At 44.0% G+C, this 14,770-nt stretch overlaps 3 protein-coding genes and 1 non-coding gene across 6 annotated transcripts; 2 read left to right on the forward strand and 2 right to left on the reverse strand.

The window, feature by feature from the left end:
* Positions 1-7,155: 7,155 nt before the first annotated feature.
* Positions 7,156-9,304, reverse strand: LOC119557819 (protein misato). Its single transcript, XM_037870759.1, has 3 exons — positions 9,172-9,304; positions 8,390-9,116; positions 7,156-8,334 (listed from the first exon to the last, which is right to left on the reverse strand). Exons 1-3 carry the CDS (start codon positions 9,250-9,252, stop codon positions 7,421-7,423), a joined length of 1,722 nt encoding a protein of 573 aa, XP_037726687.1. The 5' UTR covers positions 9,253-9,304; the 3' UTR covers positions 7,156-7,420.
* Positions 9,305-10,146: 842 nt separating this feature from the next.
* LOC119557960 (mpv17-like protein) lies at positions 10,147-11,760 on the reverse strand. Of its 2 annotated transcripts, none has more exons than XM_037871003.1 (2): positions 10,778-11,760; positions 10,147-10,724 (listed from the first exon to the last, which is right to left on the reverse strand). In XM_037871003.1, the coding sequence occupies exon 2, from the start codon at positions 10,704-10,706 to the stop codon at positions 10,200-10,202; it is 507 nt and encodes a 168-aa protein (XP_037726931.1). In that variant the 5' UTR covers positions 10,707-10,724; positions 10,778-11,760; the 3' UTR covers positions 10,147-10,199. The 2 variants fall into 2 exon arrangements, with proteins under 2 accessions (XP_037726931.1, XP_037726930.1); XM_037871002.1 differs by having other exon boundaries at positions 10,147-10,712; positions 10,778-11,756.
* Positions 11,761-12,335: 575 nt separating this feature from the next.
* LOC119557959 (probable ATP-dependent RNA helicase DDX56) lies at positions 12,336-14,552 on the forward strand. 2 transcript variants are annotated; one of them, XM_037871000.1, is made up of 4 exons: positions 12,336-12,485; positions 12,552-13,303; positions 13,509-13,937; positions 13,993-14,552. In XM_037871000.1, exons 1-4 carry the CDS (start codon positions 12,420-12,422, stop codon positions 14,426-14,428), a joined length of 1,683 nt encoding a protein of 560 aa, XP_037726928.1. In that variant the 5' UTR covers positions 12,336-12,419; the 3' UTR covers positions 14,429-14,552. The 2 variants fall into 2 exon arrangements, with proteins under 2 accessions (XP_037726928.1, XP_037726929.1); XM_037871001.1 differs by lacking the exon at positions 13,993-14,552 and having other exon boundaries at positions 13,509-13,726; positions 13,776-13,915.
* LOC119558430 lies at positions 13,342-13,434 on the forward strand. The gene has a single exon (XR_005220199.1). It is a non-coding gene; the product is annotated as a small nucleolar RNA Z30a (small nucleolar RNA).
* Positions 14,553-14,770: the final 218 nt, after the last annotated feature.

Here is a 14,770-nt window from a genome sequence, read left to right on the forward strand (position 1 = left end):
GCGATCACGGAAACTATAAAGCTAGCAAGTTGCGATTAGGCAACCAGATTATTGAGGCTCTTGCGCAGCGCAAGTTTATTTTAGCAGAATGCCACGCCCACAAACACCCATACCGCTTGCGAAGTGTGCATTCAGCGCCCACATTTTTTAATATTTTGTAAAAGTGTAATTTTGTTTTGATTATCAATAACTATCTTCATGCCAAAAATTGTTGAAATAGGACCATTTAATCAAACAAAAACACCTCTTAACGAGGTAAAAATCTAGTGCCGATCGCACCTTCAACAAAAACAAGTTCTGATATCAACTTTTGTGACGAAAATGTATTATACGATCTACTAAATAAATACACTTTCTAAATTTTTTACGTGTCGAATGAGGAAAACTAAGGTATATTGAATTGCACCGTTTTTATCTAGCATGAAAATTGTGGGCGCCACAGGTTTGGGCGGCTTGTGGGCCTTAGAGTGGGCGTGGCATATTCGCGTAAGAAACTTGCGCTGCGAACAAAGCTACGGAATCTAAATCTGAAATCCCAATTCTCTATCTTTAATAGTTTCCGAGATATCCGCGTTCATACTTACGATTTTTTGAAGTTTGTGGGCGGTTTGTGGGCGGTTTGTGGGCGTTAAAGTGGGCGGGGCAAATTTTTTTTTAGGTCAATTGATAGGTATTGATGAGAACAATACACTTCAGTTACATATTCTAGCATCAAAACTGTAGGAGCCACAGTTTTGGGCGGTTTGTGGGCGTTAGAGTGGGCGTGGCACTCTGCTGAAACAAACTTGCGCTGCGCAAGAAGCTTAGGAATCTGCATGCCAATTCCCAATAGCCTAGCTCTTATAGTTTCCGAGATCTCAGCGTTCATACGGACAGACGGATATGGCTAGATCGACTCGGCTAGTGATCCTGATCAAGAATATATACACTTTATGGGGTCGGAAACGCTTCCTTCTGCCTCTTACATACTTTCCGACGACTCTAGTATATCCTTTTACTCAACGAATAACGGGTATAAGAAAAGTTCAATTTTCAGGCAGTGTTAGATGTTCTGAACTGGTAAATGAGGCCATTCTTGTTGATTAATAGCTTTAAAATGTGACTTTTTAAAACAACGTGTCGAATGCTTAAAGTTGACAAGTCTCAAGGACTATCCACTTTTAGGATCAACCCAAAATCGTTAAAGCCGTTTTTTAGAAATCAAAAAAAACAAGAAAGGAAGTTAACTTCGGCAAGCCGAAGTTTGTATACCCTTGCAGTTATAATTATTAAATTTAAAACAAGGAAGAACGCTAAAGTCGAGTACCTCGACTATCAGATACCCCTTACTCAGCTAAAGGGACCAAAGGGAAATGGAGATATGCAAGCAGCAAAGCGAGATTGAAATGCGCCACCTACCGGCGGTAGACAGATGTAAGCGTTATGGGCGTTAGAGTGGGCGTGGCAAACTTTTTTTTGGGTCAATCGATAGGTATTGATGAGAACAATACATTTCAGTTAAAATTTTTATTCTAGCATCAAAACTGTAGGAGCCACAGTTGGTGTGGGCGTGGCACTCTGCTGAAACAAACTTGCGCTGCGTAAGAAGCTCAGGAATCTGCATGCCAAAACCCAATAGCCTAGCTCTAGTTTCCGAGATCTCAGCGTTCATCCGGCCGGACGGACAGACGGACAGACGGACAAGGCTAGATCGACTCGTCTAGTGATGCTGATATATTTATGGGGTCGGAAACGCCTCCTTCACTGCGTTGCAAACTTCTGACTGAAATCAATATACCCTCTGCAAGGGTATAAGTGCCAAATTATTATAAATAGGAAGTGCCACGAATAATACTTAGCCCGATGAGCGGCGATCCACATAATAAACCAGAAATCCAGACAAACGGTTATCTCTCATATTTCTCAACCAGTGATATAGAAGTAGAAAAAAACTTCTTTAAAGAGCAACTCAGCCCTACTGAACACTAACAGTGAAAGAGAGAGGTCTTGTTCTTACCCCAACTCCCACTTCATGGAGCTTGCAGTGTAGAACACCACCTCCAGTTTCGAGTCATAGCTCACCAGCAAAGAGCGCATTGACCTCGTTAATTTCTGCAACCGCAGCAACTGCAACACAACATCAAAGGTCACCAACAGCTTTGTCAACTTCTGCAGCTCCGATTAAAGATGCAAAACCAATTGTAAGTACTCGGGCCAATATCGGCTATAAAAAAAGCAGATCCGGCTATACAGACTGGCATGGATCGTTACATCCAAATCAAGCGAAAGCTTAGCCCACAAAATAAAATGGTCGGAAATAAACCGAAAATAAACTGCCCCAACAAAGGCAGAGAACAATCAGGGGCATATCAAATCAACAGATTCGCCCTATTGTCGGATGTTGAAAAAATTCAATCCGAACCTGAACAAGCGGTCCAGAAAAAGTCACAGCCCCCACCAAATTACATAAGGGACCCAAAAACGAAAAAATGCGATATCTGTGCAAAAATCCAAACCGCAAACTACAGATGCTGCCCAGCCAATAAGGAGCTGATGAATCGGCTTTAACGAGCAAAATCTGCACGCTCCCAAAAAGAAGTACGTGCAATTTCAAGCCACATCTGACATTTTCTTTGGGAAAGCAGCCAGATCTTCATTTGGCCCTATAAACAGAAATGGGGGACTAACATACGCCAGTGCCCTGAAAACATTACTAGAAAATCCGACCAAATAATATCGAAGCCGTGTTGTTAACCTTACAACAAAGTTTGTATGTCCTTCATGAAAACAACAATACAAAACCTTACGCAAAGTCAAAACATTCTAATAAAGATGCTCGCATCCCAATAATCTAAATAATCGATGTCTTGCCTTCGAATATCTATGTGGAATGCCACCGGCGTGTCACGGCACAAGCTTGAAATATCTCAATTCTTCATTGAAAACCACATAGACGTAATGCTGCTGGCAGAAACACACCTTACAAGTGAATATATTTTTCAAATAAAAGGATACACTTCGTATTGCTCAGATCATCCAGATGGTAAGGCTCACGGCGGAACCGGAATCTTAGGCAGGGAACGCATCAAACACCACTTTCCCCAGAGGTCTGCAACAAATTATTTGCAAGCTACATCTATAATATTAGAATCAGGGAACGACAGTATTAGTTTCGCCGCAATCTACTGCCCACCGCGATTTACAATAACGGAAGGGCAATTCTTGGACTTCTACAATTCACATCGCTTTATAGCGGGAGGAGACTACAATCCAAAGCACACGCACTGGAGCTCACGACTCGTAACCCCCAAAAGAAGGCAACTAAATAAAGCAATCCTAAACTTGTGCTACACACTTGACTATGTCTCTCCTGGCAGCCCTACATGCTGGCCGCCTGACCCCAGATAAGTTCCGGACTTAATTGACATCGCTGTGATAAAGAACATCCCAAGAAATCTAATACGCTCGAAATCTCTATCGGACATATCATCGGACCACTCACCGGTGTTAATAACTCTTCTACAGGCTGACGTCGGAAGAACTAACTGGCTAAAGTACAAGAAGTACGTAAGTTCCCACATTGATCTAACCCCACAGCTCAACACCAAGAAAGACTTGAATCTTGTACGGGAAAAACAAAAATGATAATTGAACTTTCAAACTGTGCAGTGGATTTTATATGCAAACTATTTAACGGGATCACAAAACTTGGGTACTTCCCAAAAAAATGGAAAAGGGGTATTGTTAAAATGATACCAAAGCCTGGGAAATAACCACACAATTCCCTCATCGTACAGACCAATAAGTTTAAGAACGTGCCTGTCCAAGTTATTAGAAAAATGTCTTCTCACGCGCATAACACCGTATCTAAAAGCCCACAATGTAATCCCGGCACGTCATTTCGGGTTTCGGGAAAGACACGGAACCATCAAGCAGGTCAACCGGATAACATCAGAAATTATTGAATATTGTGCGGTGCGATACTCCTCGATATCTCCCAATCATTTAAACGAGTTTAGCTTGAAGGCCTTATGCATACAATCATAACATTACTGCCAGAAAACACTCATAAGTTACATGAGTCGTACCTCTATCACAGAGTCTTTGCGGTAAGATGCAATGCAACAACATCCAACCAGTATACCATTGAAGCTGAAGTTCGCATAAAAAACTTGCGCTGCGTACAAGGCTACGGAATCTCAATCTAAAATCCCAATTCTCTATCTTTGATGGTTTTCGAGATATCCACGTTCATATTTACGGTTTTTTGAAGTTTGTGGGCGGTTTGTGGGCGTTAAAGTAGGCGTGGCAAACTTTTTGGGTCAATCGATAGGTATTGACGAGAGCAATACATTTCAGTTAAAATTTTTTCTCTAGCATCAAAACTGTAGGAGCCACAATTTTGGGCGGTTTGTGGGCGTTAGAGTGGGCGTGGCACTCTGCTGAAACAAACTTGCGCTGCGTAAGAAGCTCAGGAATCTGCACGCCAAATCTCAATAGCCTAGCTCTTATAGTTTCCGAGATCTCAGCGTTCATCCGGACAGACAGACAGACGGACAGACGGACATGGCTATATCGACTCGTCTAGTGATCCTGATCAAGAATATATATACTTTATGGTGTCGGAAGCGCTTCCTTCTGCCTGTTACATACTTTCCGACGAATCTTGTATACCCTTTTACTCTACGAGTAACGGGTATAAGATTGTTCGAAAATGTGGACGACGAGGGGTCGTGACGATCGCAAACATGCTTGCACATTCGACTATATAAATACACTACCTAAAATGTTTTTAGTCTGCCCGCTTCATCAAAATTTTTAAACATTTTTGTATTGTATTGCAGCGTGTCCATATGATCGTACCATTACTGCAGATTTTCAATTCAGCTGCTATTTATAGAAGTCTTCGCACTCGCCTGGTGCTCTTCGGCATTACGTGGACTGCCGTCCACAGTGCTTTTCTTTTCCAAGCCTATAATTGTCCGTTCATCCATTACCTTTTAGTAATTGGTACCAAAACCACACGAATCGGTATAAGAATCCATAAAAAAACTAGGAAGAATGCTATAGTCGAGTGCCTCGACTATCAGATACCTGTTACTCAGCTAAAGCGACCAAAGGGAAATGGAGATATGCTAGCAGCAAAGCGAGATTAAAATGCGCCACCTACCGGCGGAAGACAGATTTAAGCGTTATGGGCGTTAGAGTGGGCGTGGCCAACTTTTTTTTGGGTCAATCGATAGGTATTGACGAGACCAATACATTTCAGTTAAAATTTTGTATCTAGCATAAAAATTGTGGGCGTCTTAGGTTTGGGCGGTTTGTGGGCGTAAGAGTGGGCGTGCCATATTCGCGTAACAATCTTGGGCTGCGTACAAGGCTACGGAATCTAAAACTGAGATCCCAATTCTCTATCTTTGATAGTTTCCGAGATATCCATGTTCATACTTACGATTTTTTAAAGTTTGTGGGTGGTTTGTGGGCGTTAAAGTGGGCGTGGCAAACTTTTTTTTTGTCAATCGATAGGTATTGATGAGAACAACACATTTCAGTTAAAATTTGTATTCTAGCATCAAAATTGTAGAAACCACAGTTTTGAGCGGTTTGTGGGCGTTAGAGTGGGCGTGGCACTCTACTGAAACAAACCTGCGCTGCGTAAGAAGCTCAGAAATCTGCACGCCAAATCTCAATAGCCTAGCTCTTATAGTTTCCGAGATCTCAGCGTTCATCCGGACAGACAGACAGACGGACAGACGGACATGGCTAGATCGACTCGGCTAGTGATCCCGATCAAGAATATATATACTTTATGGGGTCGGAAACGCTTCCTTCTGCCTGTTACATACTTTCCGACGAATCTAGTATACCCTTTTACTCTACGAGTAACGGGTATAATTACTCTACGAGTAACGGGTATAAAAATTCATTAAATATTGATGGAAATGAAAAAAAAATCTAGAATTCAAAGATGCTGATGTAGCTGTTCGACTTCTTCACAGAAGGCATTATTTTCAACAAGTAAACAATATTAAATAGCTGGTATATGTTACTTTTTTCCTTAAATAAATTTTTTCGTTGATTTTTACTGCTTTTTTAGCAAATTAGTACTTTGCTTTTCGAGTGCTTTTGAGTGCCATCCCCAAATGGAGTCATTATATCAAAAACAAATTCTTTGATTAATTTACTAAAATCGCTCATCGCAGTCTCGATGCGGTTTTGCCTTAGTTTTCAGTAATTTTAGTTTTAATTGAAGGCTTAATATAAAGTCGAACCATTTTGTTGAGCTTAGTAATAAGAATGCCCAAAAGAATGCCGAATTTTTTTCTTCGGGTTTTAAAGTACGTTTCGCGCACCAATATTTGATTTTAGTTTACCTAACATATTAAATTCTTTTTTTTTTATTCATTCCCGATTCTTTTATTTCTGAAACCAAACTATTGAATGTAATATCGAAAAGAGAAATATCAACTTTTTTGGCTCTTCTATAAAAAATTTTCACAATTTCTGTCATTCATAAGGGAGGACTTAAGTATGCCTAAAGGTATGCTGAATTTCTTGTACTTCCTTCGGATGAGAACTAAAATATATTATTCAAATATAAATGTAGCATTCTTTTGTGATGACTTCAGAATATGTCAAATTAACATTAAACAAATTAAAACAATATTTTACAAACAATTTTTTTCTAATAATTTGATTATAAGAATCTAAAGAGATAACAAGAAAAAATAGAACATTTTGTTAGGTCGATTATTAAATAAACGTTGAAGTGGGAGCCTCCGAAACGGTTCATAAATCTTAAACGACGTAATATTTTATAGTGGTGTTAATTTATTTTAATTTGTTTTCCCTCATACTTAATCGTGTATGAAATTGGATTGAGTGCGTCTTCTAGTTATTTTTTTTTAAATAAAAAAACCGAAAAGTACGTAACATTTTCAGATTTTGGCTTGGATTATCTATACCATATAAAATTCCAATAAATTTTACTTTTAGTTCGTTGAAAAGTTCAATCTTTTAAGAGAAAAACGCAAAAAACTGCATCCTTCTAACTATCCCAGGAAAGAAATTACAGATTTTTGGCCAAAAAATTATTTTAAAAAAATTGTATTAAAAGTGTATGAAAACGTATCGCATTCTAACGACTTGATGCTGAATGTATAGGGAACTTGTAAATAAAATTATAGAAAACGCGAGGACATAAAAATATATTTTCAAAAGGTCGGAGTGCTTTTAGGTCAACAGAACTCACTTCTAAAAAATTGGGAAACACAGATTTCACCATTTAAAAAGAACAATAATGTATGCATGTAATTAAATATTTGAATCGGATATTACTAAAGAACTGGAATTTACTTAGTGTCCAAAAACAATAGGGTGTTTTATTATCCTAAGGCTTATCACAAAATCGTGTTCCTCCAGACCAGTGGATTCCCACATTCTAAAGATACTGCGAATCTGTGTAGAGGTCACGGAACTCGAGCAACTGATCCAGCGCTGTTTCGTAATCATCCCGCTCCAAGCCAGAATTGGAGTACGCTTTCAACTTCGGAAGCTGCACGCGATGCGTCTGGGCGTGCAGGTTATCCAGGTGCTCGCCCAGCTTGGTGGAGTTCTGCAGTGCGGCCAGTATGGGTGCTGAATCAACACGCGTACCCAACTCACGTTCCGCACCTCCAAGCAATTGGAAGCCATCACTAGAGATGTTTCCTCTAAACATCTCGTAAGGAAAGGGCAACTGCGTCTTCAGCGGCAATGGGGTGGATGCAGCATTGCTGATACTGCCATGATAGCTGCACTGGTAGTACAGCTGCAGCATATGGGAGACACTATCGCAGCCATAGGCAGCCATTTGCTGTTGTTGGCCGGCCTTTTCCCTGGGGCGCTTCAAACGATTGGCGGGAATGCCACGAGCCGTCACCGATTGCATTACATAGGAGGTGCCCGGTTCGCAGCCCGGCGTAAATTGTGTGAGCAGCGCATGGTCTCCGCTCTGGTCTAGAAACTCTATAAGATCCTGCCCCTCTTTTAATCCAAATGGCAAAGCCATTCCTGCGGCAGTCATCCTCCGTCCCGAAGGAGAAACACGCTCGCAGAAGCGTAACAACGACTCGGGCGTTTGCCGCAGGCGGTAACCCAAGGTGGCGGTGTCCAAAAAGGCAGCAAGCAGCGCCGATGTTTGGTAGAGATTATCTGCCTGCCACTGGAGTCCCGGCAGTATGCGCGATTTGAGATTATTATTCCGCCAGATGCTCTCCAGCGTGGACAGTGGCGTGAACATCGTGGCTTGCTCGCTGAGATTGTGGTAGCTCATCACACTGTTTACTACTCGAATGCTGTGCGACAGGCGGGGATCTGGGAGAAAAAGAATGTTCACAAGGTCGCCTTGCCTAAAAGCCGCATTACTCACCCGCTTGAGCATAACTGGTGACCCTTGGATAGTACAGCGGCAACACAAAGCTAGCCCGACTGTATTCGTCGTTCAGGTGCTCCATACACTTTCCGGCCAGCCCTCCAAAGCCATCGTCAATGTCAAAGATCACATGAAAGCCCTGCAGGCCGTCGCACTCCTCCACATACAAGCGGATGCGATCGCAGAACTCCTCGTTGAAGGCGACTTCCTGCCACAGTTCCGTTCCGGCGGAGTAGGAGCCCAGTGCTTGGACAGTCGGATCCCTGACCAACCCCGGCAAGACATTCAGGGTCCGTGGATGGTACCGGGCATAAAGAAAGTCCGCCCAACTGTTTGCAGTCTCCGCCAGCTGGTAGTTCTTTTCAGGCGCCACGGAATTTTTCAGCAAATCTCTCTGGTACTCGGAAAGTACAGCCGGCGGCTTCTCGTGCACGTCCAGACGCTGCGCGGATACCCCGCTCTCCTCCGCCTGCTGTCGAGCGTGCTGCAGTTCCTCGCCCGTGCCCAGCGGCAGCAGCTCCTCATCGCGTTGCACAAAGTTGCCGTACAGCTCGCCCGTGACCGGAAGGTGTCCCAGATTTCCGGCCAAGTCCACGGACAGAAGGCGCGGTGTGTAGGTGGTGCGATTGAGGGCATTCAGTCCCTCACGGTACAGAACATCATTGTTGGGCAGCTGCTCCTCGGCCACCTGGTCGCTTTCGTCTCCATACCTGAAGCTGGCCTCCTGGAAAAGCGGATTTTTGGTCATCTCCGGCAGGCAGGTGGGTGCTAAAACTTACCTGTTGGTTCCAGAAGTGGGCGCCCACATAATTCGCGTATGTTCCAAACTGGAAGGTCAAAATCTCCCGTGTATTGTTCATAACAGCCGGCGATAGTGACTAATTTGCATTGCGTTGCACGAAACCCGCGAAACTATCGTTTGCGCAGGGAACATCGATAAGTACACACATACATGTAGCTCCCTAATAGCCTGGTCACATCATGTAGCGTTACCTATCGAGTGAGCCAATAACCCGACTACTCCAAAAAAGTGTTCACACTGGGTTGATCCCATTTATCGGTTTATGTCAGGTGTTGTTTGATTTGATGTGAGTACGGAGGGCCAGCAATTGGTTTATTAATGATTTCCTCGCGGAGGTCTGCGACCGCGTTTAATCGCACGAATCAGAAATCTACCAATTAAATAAATTTAAACTAATTTATTAATGAAATGTGCAAATGCATTCGTACCTTCATCTTACGACAACAGACATTTTTTAGGTGGAGTTGTCATAATTTATTTTATTCAATTCCTATAAATACTTAATAATATTAATAAGATAAACTTATTTTGTTTAATCAATATTAATTTTTTTGACCAATTCATCTCGGTGACCAAGATCATCAAGGGGTGGTTAAACCGCCTAAACCCCCCTGTCATGACATTTTATAATTGCTGTGTCAGAACAGCTGTTTGTATTTATTTGTCTAGTGACGGATCATCAACATTGGGCAAATATGTCGAACAATACGTTTAAGCACCAAACACCCGACAAAGACCCCACTTTTGCTCACCTCTAGTTGCCTATGCAAAACCTATGTACAAAAAACCAATAACCCCATAACTCCATAGCTCCGCCAAAGTGTTAGCAGGATTGAAAAAAATCGAAGTGAACTCCATATCTCAATAAATTCACCGTAGTGTGAACAGCGCCTAACATTTCAAGAGCTGAATACCCCATATGTAGCAGTAACTTAAACAACCAAAATCACGTGTAGAGCTAATTTATTCGACGGGCCGCACATCCGCACATGTATACGGACCGCCCTAGCTGTTCAGCACCAGGGAGAGGTAGCAGTTCCAGACGAGAGCGATGCACTGCACGTAGATCACCTGGTAGCCCAACGGCACAAAGCTAAAGTTGATCATCTGGGCGGCTGGCCAGAGCATGTAGTTCCGGACCAGGATGGTGGGGTAGCTGTCGAGGATGCGCTGCCGGATCCGTACGACGGGCTCGCCGTTGACAAGCGGCACCAGGAAAGACATGGCCAACGCGAAGGGGGGCACGAAGAGGGCTTGGTCGGCCAGCATCTTGACGGCCCCTCGGCGCATCGGAGTGAGGGTTTTGGGAACTCTCGACTCCAGAAATAGGTACCATCGCCGCAGAACCGGCCCCACGAACACCATACCAAGGGCACCGAATCTAAGGGTTCGCGCGGCATCCCAGTCGTCAAGCGGCTTCTTTTCGATGGCCAACTGGGCTATCGTATCGCCCAGACCCATTACCGCCGCCACTTTAAATCCTTCCTTCAGAAACACCTTGAGTCCCGTCATCGTTATCTGAATTCAGACCTTAATTAAATCAAATTGGCAAATGGCAAATTTCAAACACTACTGAGAATTACCTATTCGCTGTGGTAAACATTGCGTGTGCATTTTTAAGGGTTGTCTATTGAACTCAAATGGGTCGTTGGGGCAACTCTAAACCAAATGTTACAGCTAAACCACATCGGTTTATGATATAATATGGATAATACCACTCATAACATTTCCGGCTTTTTGGCAGTGGAAACCAAGATAATTGTTATAATCCTGAAATTAACAGGTACGGAGTATCTGATTATAGGTATATTCTACTGATTTTAGCTTCTTGCGTCCTCCTCCTTTTCCCCTTCACGTCGTCGTCTGTGATAATTTTAACAACTTCTTTGTCCCTTGTTGCTCCATTTACAGGGATTTGCCCCTTGATGGATGCAGGTATCTTTTCGATTTATAGGGATTAACGATATATATAGTTCTGGATGATATAGTTCTGGACTACTTTTTGTTTTTCAGCCACATCGTCTGAGTGGTCCTTGAAGTTGTTGACTTGAATTGTGGTCTGCGACTGGTGAGGACGAAACGCCGCACATCGTGCTTTTTTGTTTCAGTATTTAGGTGGTGGCCAGCAGGTTGCTACTGATCTTGTGGTAGTTAGCAGTGGGTATCATCCTGAGTTAACATCCGAGTTTTTCTAGTCCGCCCGGCGGAGGGATTTAGCAATCCCTTCGGGAACATTGTAGTACCGCAAGAACAAGGGATGACAATCGCGAAATTCCGCCTTAGGTGTCTGCTCCGTGGGACACTGCATCAGACCGGCTTCATGGATTTGTTCATCGAAGTTGTGAATGGCATAGGCGAAATATTCACGAGCCGTCACTCCTGGGACCAGCTTTCCCATTGCTCCTTGTCCAGAAACTGGCGGAGAAGTTCCTTCACCACCTTACTGTCAGTTTTCTTCGTACAGCGCCTAAGTAATAGCTAAACTGCAAAAACTGCACTGGCTGCTGGCCATCGAAATCAGGAGGAGGAAATGTCATGTCTTTAGCTATCGGGATCGGGCTATCAGTATCTGCAAATTAACCGATAGTTACTGAGTGTTGTAAATCATGCCTATTTTTACCCTTATATCCCTGCTCACGGCCGCTTAAAGTTGCAACAGCAAATTAGTTTTGCAGGCTGTTCACATAGGCCATCGCTGTTGCAAATGCAGCTAAATCCGAAGGAGAAAAACTCTAAAAAGCAAACTTTAATTCAGCGACCTTTTTTCCGCAGGCATATAGAATAACTTTTTTCTTACTTATAAATGACGGCATGTTATAAATCGAACTCTCATTCCTTTTCCGTGTTTCCATGCTAGACAATGTTGTAATAGAAATTTGCAAAATCAAATTAGGTTTTTAGAATCAAATTTGTTGATGCTTTGAATAATTAATTAAACCATCTTCTATTTCGTTTTTCTGTCCGAGAATATTTTCTAGAAATTTATACCACTGTCATTGGCAGTGTTGGAAAGTAGCATTTACGTCGCTTTTGGAGAATTTTGTAGCTGTCGCAGAAGTACCCTCTGACTGAACGGACTTATATCTGTAGATTTGAAATTTTCATTTTCTGGAACTATCGATAGGTAGTCGATAGACCAATAAATCTCATCTCTCCCTCTTTTTGTTGTTGTGGCTGAAAACGTGTGCTGCGCATTTTACCAGGGATTCCTGATCACCGACCGCCATGAGCCAGAAAGCCCAGAAAGTGGCGCAGTTCCATGAACTGGAGCTGGACCAACGCATCCTAAAGGTGAGTTCCTTCAATCCCAGCCGATAGCTCTAGTACTGAAGACCCTGTGCTCCCATTACTTTTCAGGCGGTGGCCCAGCTGGGTTGGCAGCAGCCCACGCTCATCCAGTCCACGGCGATTCCGCTGCTTCTGGAAGGTAAGGATGTGGTGGTGCGTGCTCGCACCGGATCCGGAAAGACGGCCACATATGCGCTGCCATTGATCCAGAAGATCCTTAACTCCAAACTAAACGCCAGTGAGCAGTGCGTGAGCGCCGTGGTCCTGGCGCCCACTAAGGAGCTTTGCCGCCAGTCGCGGACGGTGATCGAGCGGCTGGTCGAGTCCTGCGGCAAAGTCGTTCGCGTGGCGGACATTGCTGGCAGTTCCAGCGACGCAGTGACCCAGCGGCACGCCTTGGCCGAAAGACCCGACATAGTGGTGGCCACACCGGCCAAGTTGCTAGCTCACGCTGAGGCCGGAGGAGTGGTGGATCTGAAGCATGTGGAGACCCTTGTGGTGGACGAGGCGGATCTGGTGTTTGCCTTCGGCTATGAGAAAGATTTTAAGCGATTGATCAAGCACCTGCCCCCGATCTACCAGGCTATCTTGGTCTCCGCCACTCTCACCGACGATGTAGTGCGGATGAAGGGTCTGTGCCTGAACAACCCGGTGACGCTTAAGCTCGAGGAGCCAGAACTGGTGCCTCAGGATCAGTTGACGCACCAGCGCATCCTTGCTGAGGAGAACGACAAGCCGGCTATTTTGTATGCTTTGCTTAAGCTAAGGCTCATACGAGGGAAGACCATTATCTTCGTGAACAGCATCGATCGCTGCTACAAGTGAGTAAACTATGAAATTAATTTTAGAAATCCTCTAGAGCCAATGAAGATAATCCCAAAAATACCGGGAGTGGGCAGCTGGCAACAGTTGGCGCACGCATGACCAGAAACTAATCTTCTCGCTGATGGCACATCCAGTTAACCTTAACTGCCGAAACGACACTTATATATTAGACTCTTATTATTCCCCAATTAACTTTTTCAGAATTCGCCTGTTTCTAGAGCAATTCGGCATCCGTGCCTGCGTTTTGAACTCTGAGCTGCCGGCCAACATTCGCATCCACACAATCGGTCAGTTTAACAAGGGCACCTACGACATCATTATAGCCTCCGACGAACATCATCTGGAGCAGCCTGGGGGAAAGTCCTCGGCCAGCCGCAAATCCTCGCGCACTGGCGACATAGAATCGAGTGCCTCTCGCGGTATTGATTTTCAGTGCGTGAACAACGTGATTAACTTTGACTTTCCCAGGGATGTAACGTCTTACATCCATCGGGCTGGCAGGACGGCCAGAGGGAACAACAAGGGCTCCGTCCTATCCTTTGTGAGCATGAAAGAGGCCAAGGTCAACGACGCCGTAGAGAAAAAACTGTGCGACAGCTTCGCAGCCCTGGAGGGCGAGCAGATCATCAAGTAAGTGGGAATTATATTGACATAACAAGGTCATATTGCTAACCAATCCCTTTAGGAACTACCAGTTCAAGATGGAAGAGGTAGAATCCTTCCGTTATCGTGCCCAGGATTGCTGGCGAGCCGCGACGCGAGTCGCAGTCCACGATACTCGCATACGGGAGATAAAAACTGAGATCCTGAACTGCGAGAAGCTAAAGGGATTCTTTGAAGAGAACAAGCGTGATCTGCAAGCACTGCGGCACGACAAGCCATTGCGCGCCATCAAGGTCCAGAGTCACCTGTCCGACATGCCCGAGTACATAGTGCCAAAGGCTCTGAAGCGAGTAGTTGGTTCTACTGCATCACCTGCCGGAGCTTCAGAGGTCAAACAGCCACGTCAGTCTGCCGCAAAGGCTGCTTTCGAGCGACAGAGCAATGATCCGCTGATGGTTAGCCAGGTGGACTTCCGCAAAAGTCGTCCCGCCCCCCGGCGGAAAAAGAAGGCGTTATAAGGAAGCAAATACCTCTGGGGGGATCGTTATCCATAGTCGCTTTAGTCCGTAAGCAAAAAATGAATTCGTTTGTATGATTTAAGAAAAACATAAAAATAGCTTTATACAAGATTTGAACATTTTATATAACGTTTTAATTTTCGGTTAAAAAAAACGCCTAGAAGCAAAAGGATGAATATAAGCAAATAATAACTGCGAAGGCCTGAAGTGTATTTCAGCAAATTTAGGCCGCTTTCTTTTAGGGGTAACCTAAAGTTTAGCTTGTTAAACATTGAATTTGTAGCAACAAAAAACAAACGTCTGCATTGGGCTCAAAACAGTCTCCCTAGCGCTTATATTCCA

The sequence above is a fragment of the Drosophila subpulchrella genome, chromosome X (genome assembly GCF_014743375.2).
Source record: "Drosophila subpulchrella strain 33 F10 #4 breed RU33 chromosome X, RU_Dsub_v1.1 Primary Assembly, whole genome shotgun sequence".
Classification (NCBI taxonomy): Eukaryota; Metazoa; Arthropoda; class Insecta; order Diptera; family Drosophilidae; genus Drosophila; species Drosophila subpulchrella.

What these genes read in the sequence shown, in the direction of transcription:
- LOC119557819 (XM_037870759.1), bottom strand. Translation starts at nt 9,252, where the DNA reads ATGAACAATACACGGGAGATTTTGACCTTCCAGTTTGGAACATACGCG. An exon ending in CCCACTTCTGGAACCAACAG is followed by an intron (nt 9,117 to 9,171) that starts GTAAGTTTTAGC and finishes CCGCTTTTCCAG; the next exon opens with GAGGCCAGCTTCAGGTATGG. An exon ending in CACCAGTTATGCTCAAGCGG is followed by an intron (nt 8,335 to 8,389) that starts GTGAGTAATGCG and finishes TTTTTCTCCCAG; the next exon opens with ATCCCCGCCTGTCGCACAGC.
- LOC119557960 (XM_037871003.1), bottom strand. Translation starts at nt 10,706, where the DNA reads ATGACGGGACTCAAGGTGTTTCTGAAGGAAGGATTTAAAGTGGCGGCG.
- LOC119557959 (XM_037871000.1), top strand. Translation starts at nt 12,420, where the DNA reads ATGAGCCAGAAAGCCCAGAAAGTGGCGCAGTTCCATGAACTGGAGCTG. An exon ending in AGCATCGATCGCTGCTACAA is followed by an intron (nt 13,304 to 13,508) that starts GTGAGTAAACTA and finishes TAACTTTTTCAG; the next exon opens with AATTCGCCTGTTTCTAGAGC. An exon ending in GAGGGCGAGCAGATCATCAA is followed by an intron (nt 13,938 to 13,992) that starts GTAAGTGGGAAT and finishes CAATCCCTTTAG; the next exon opens with GAACTACCAGTTCAAGATGG.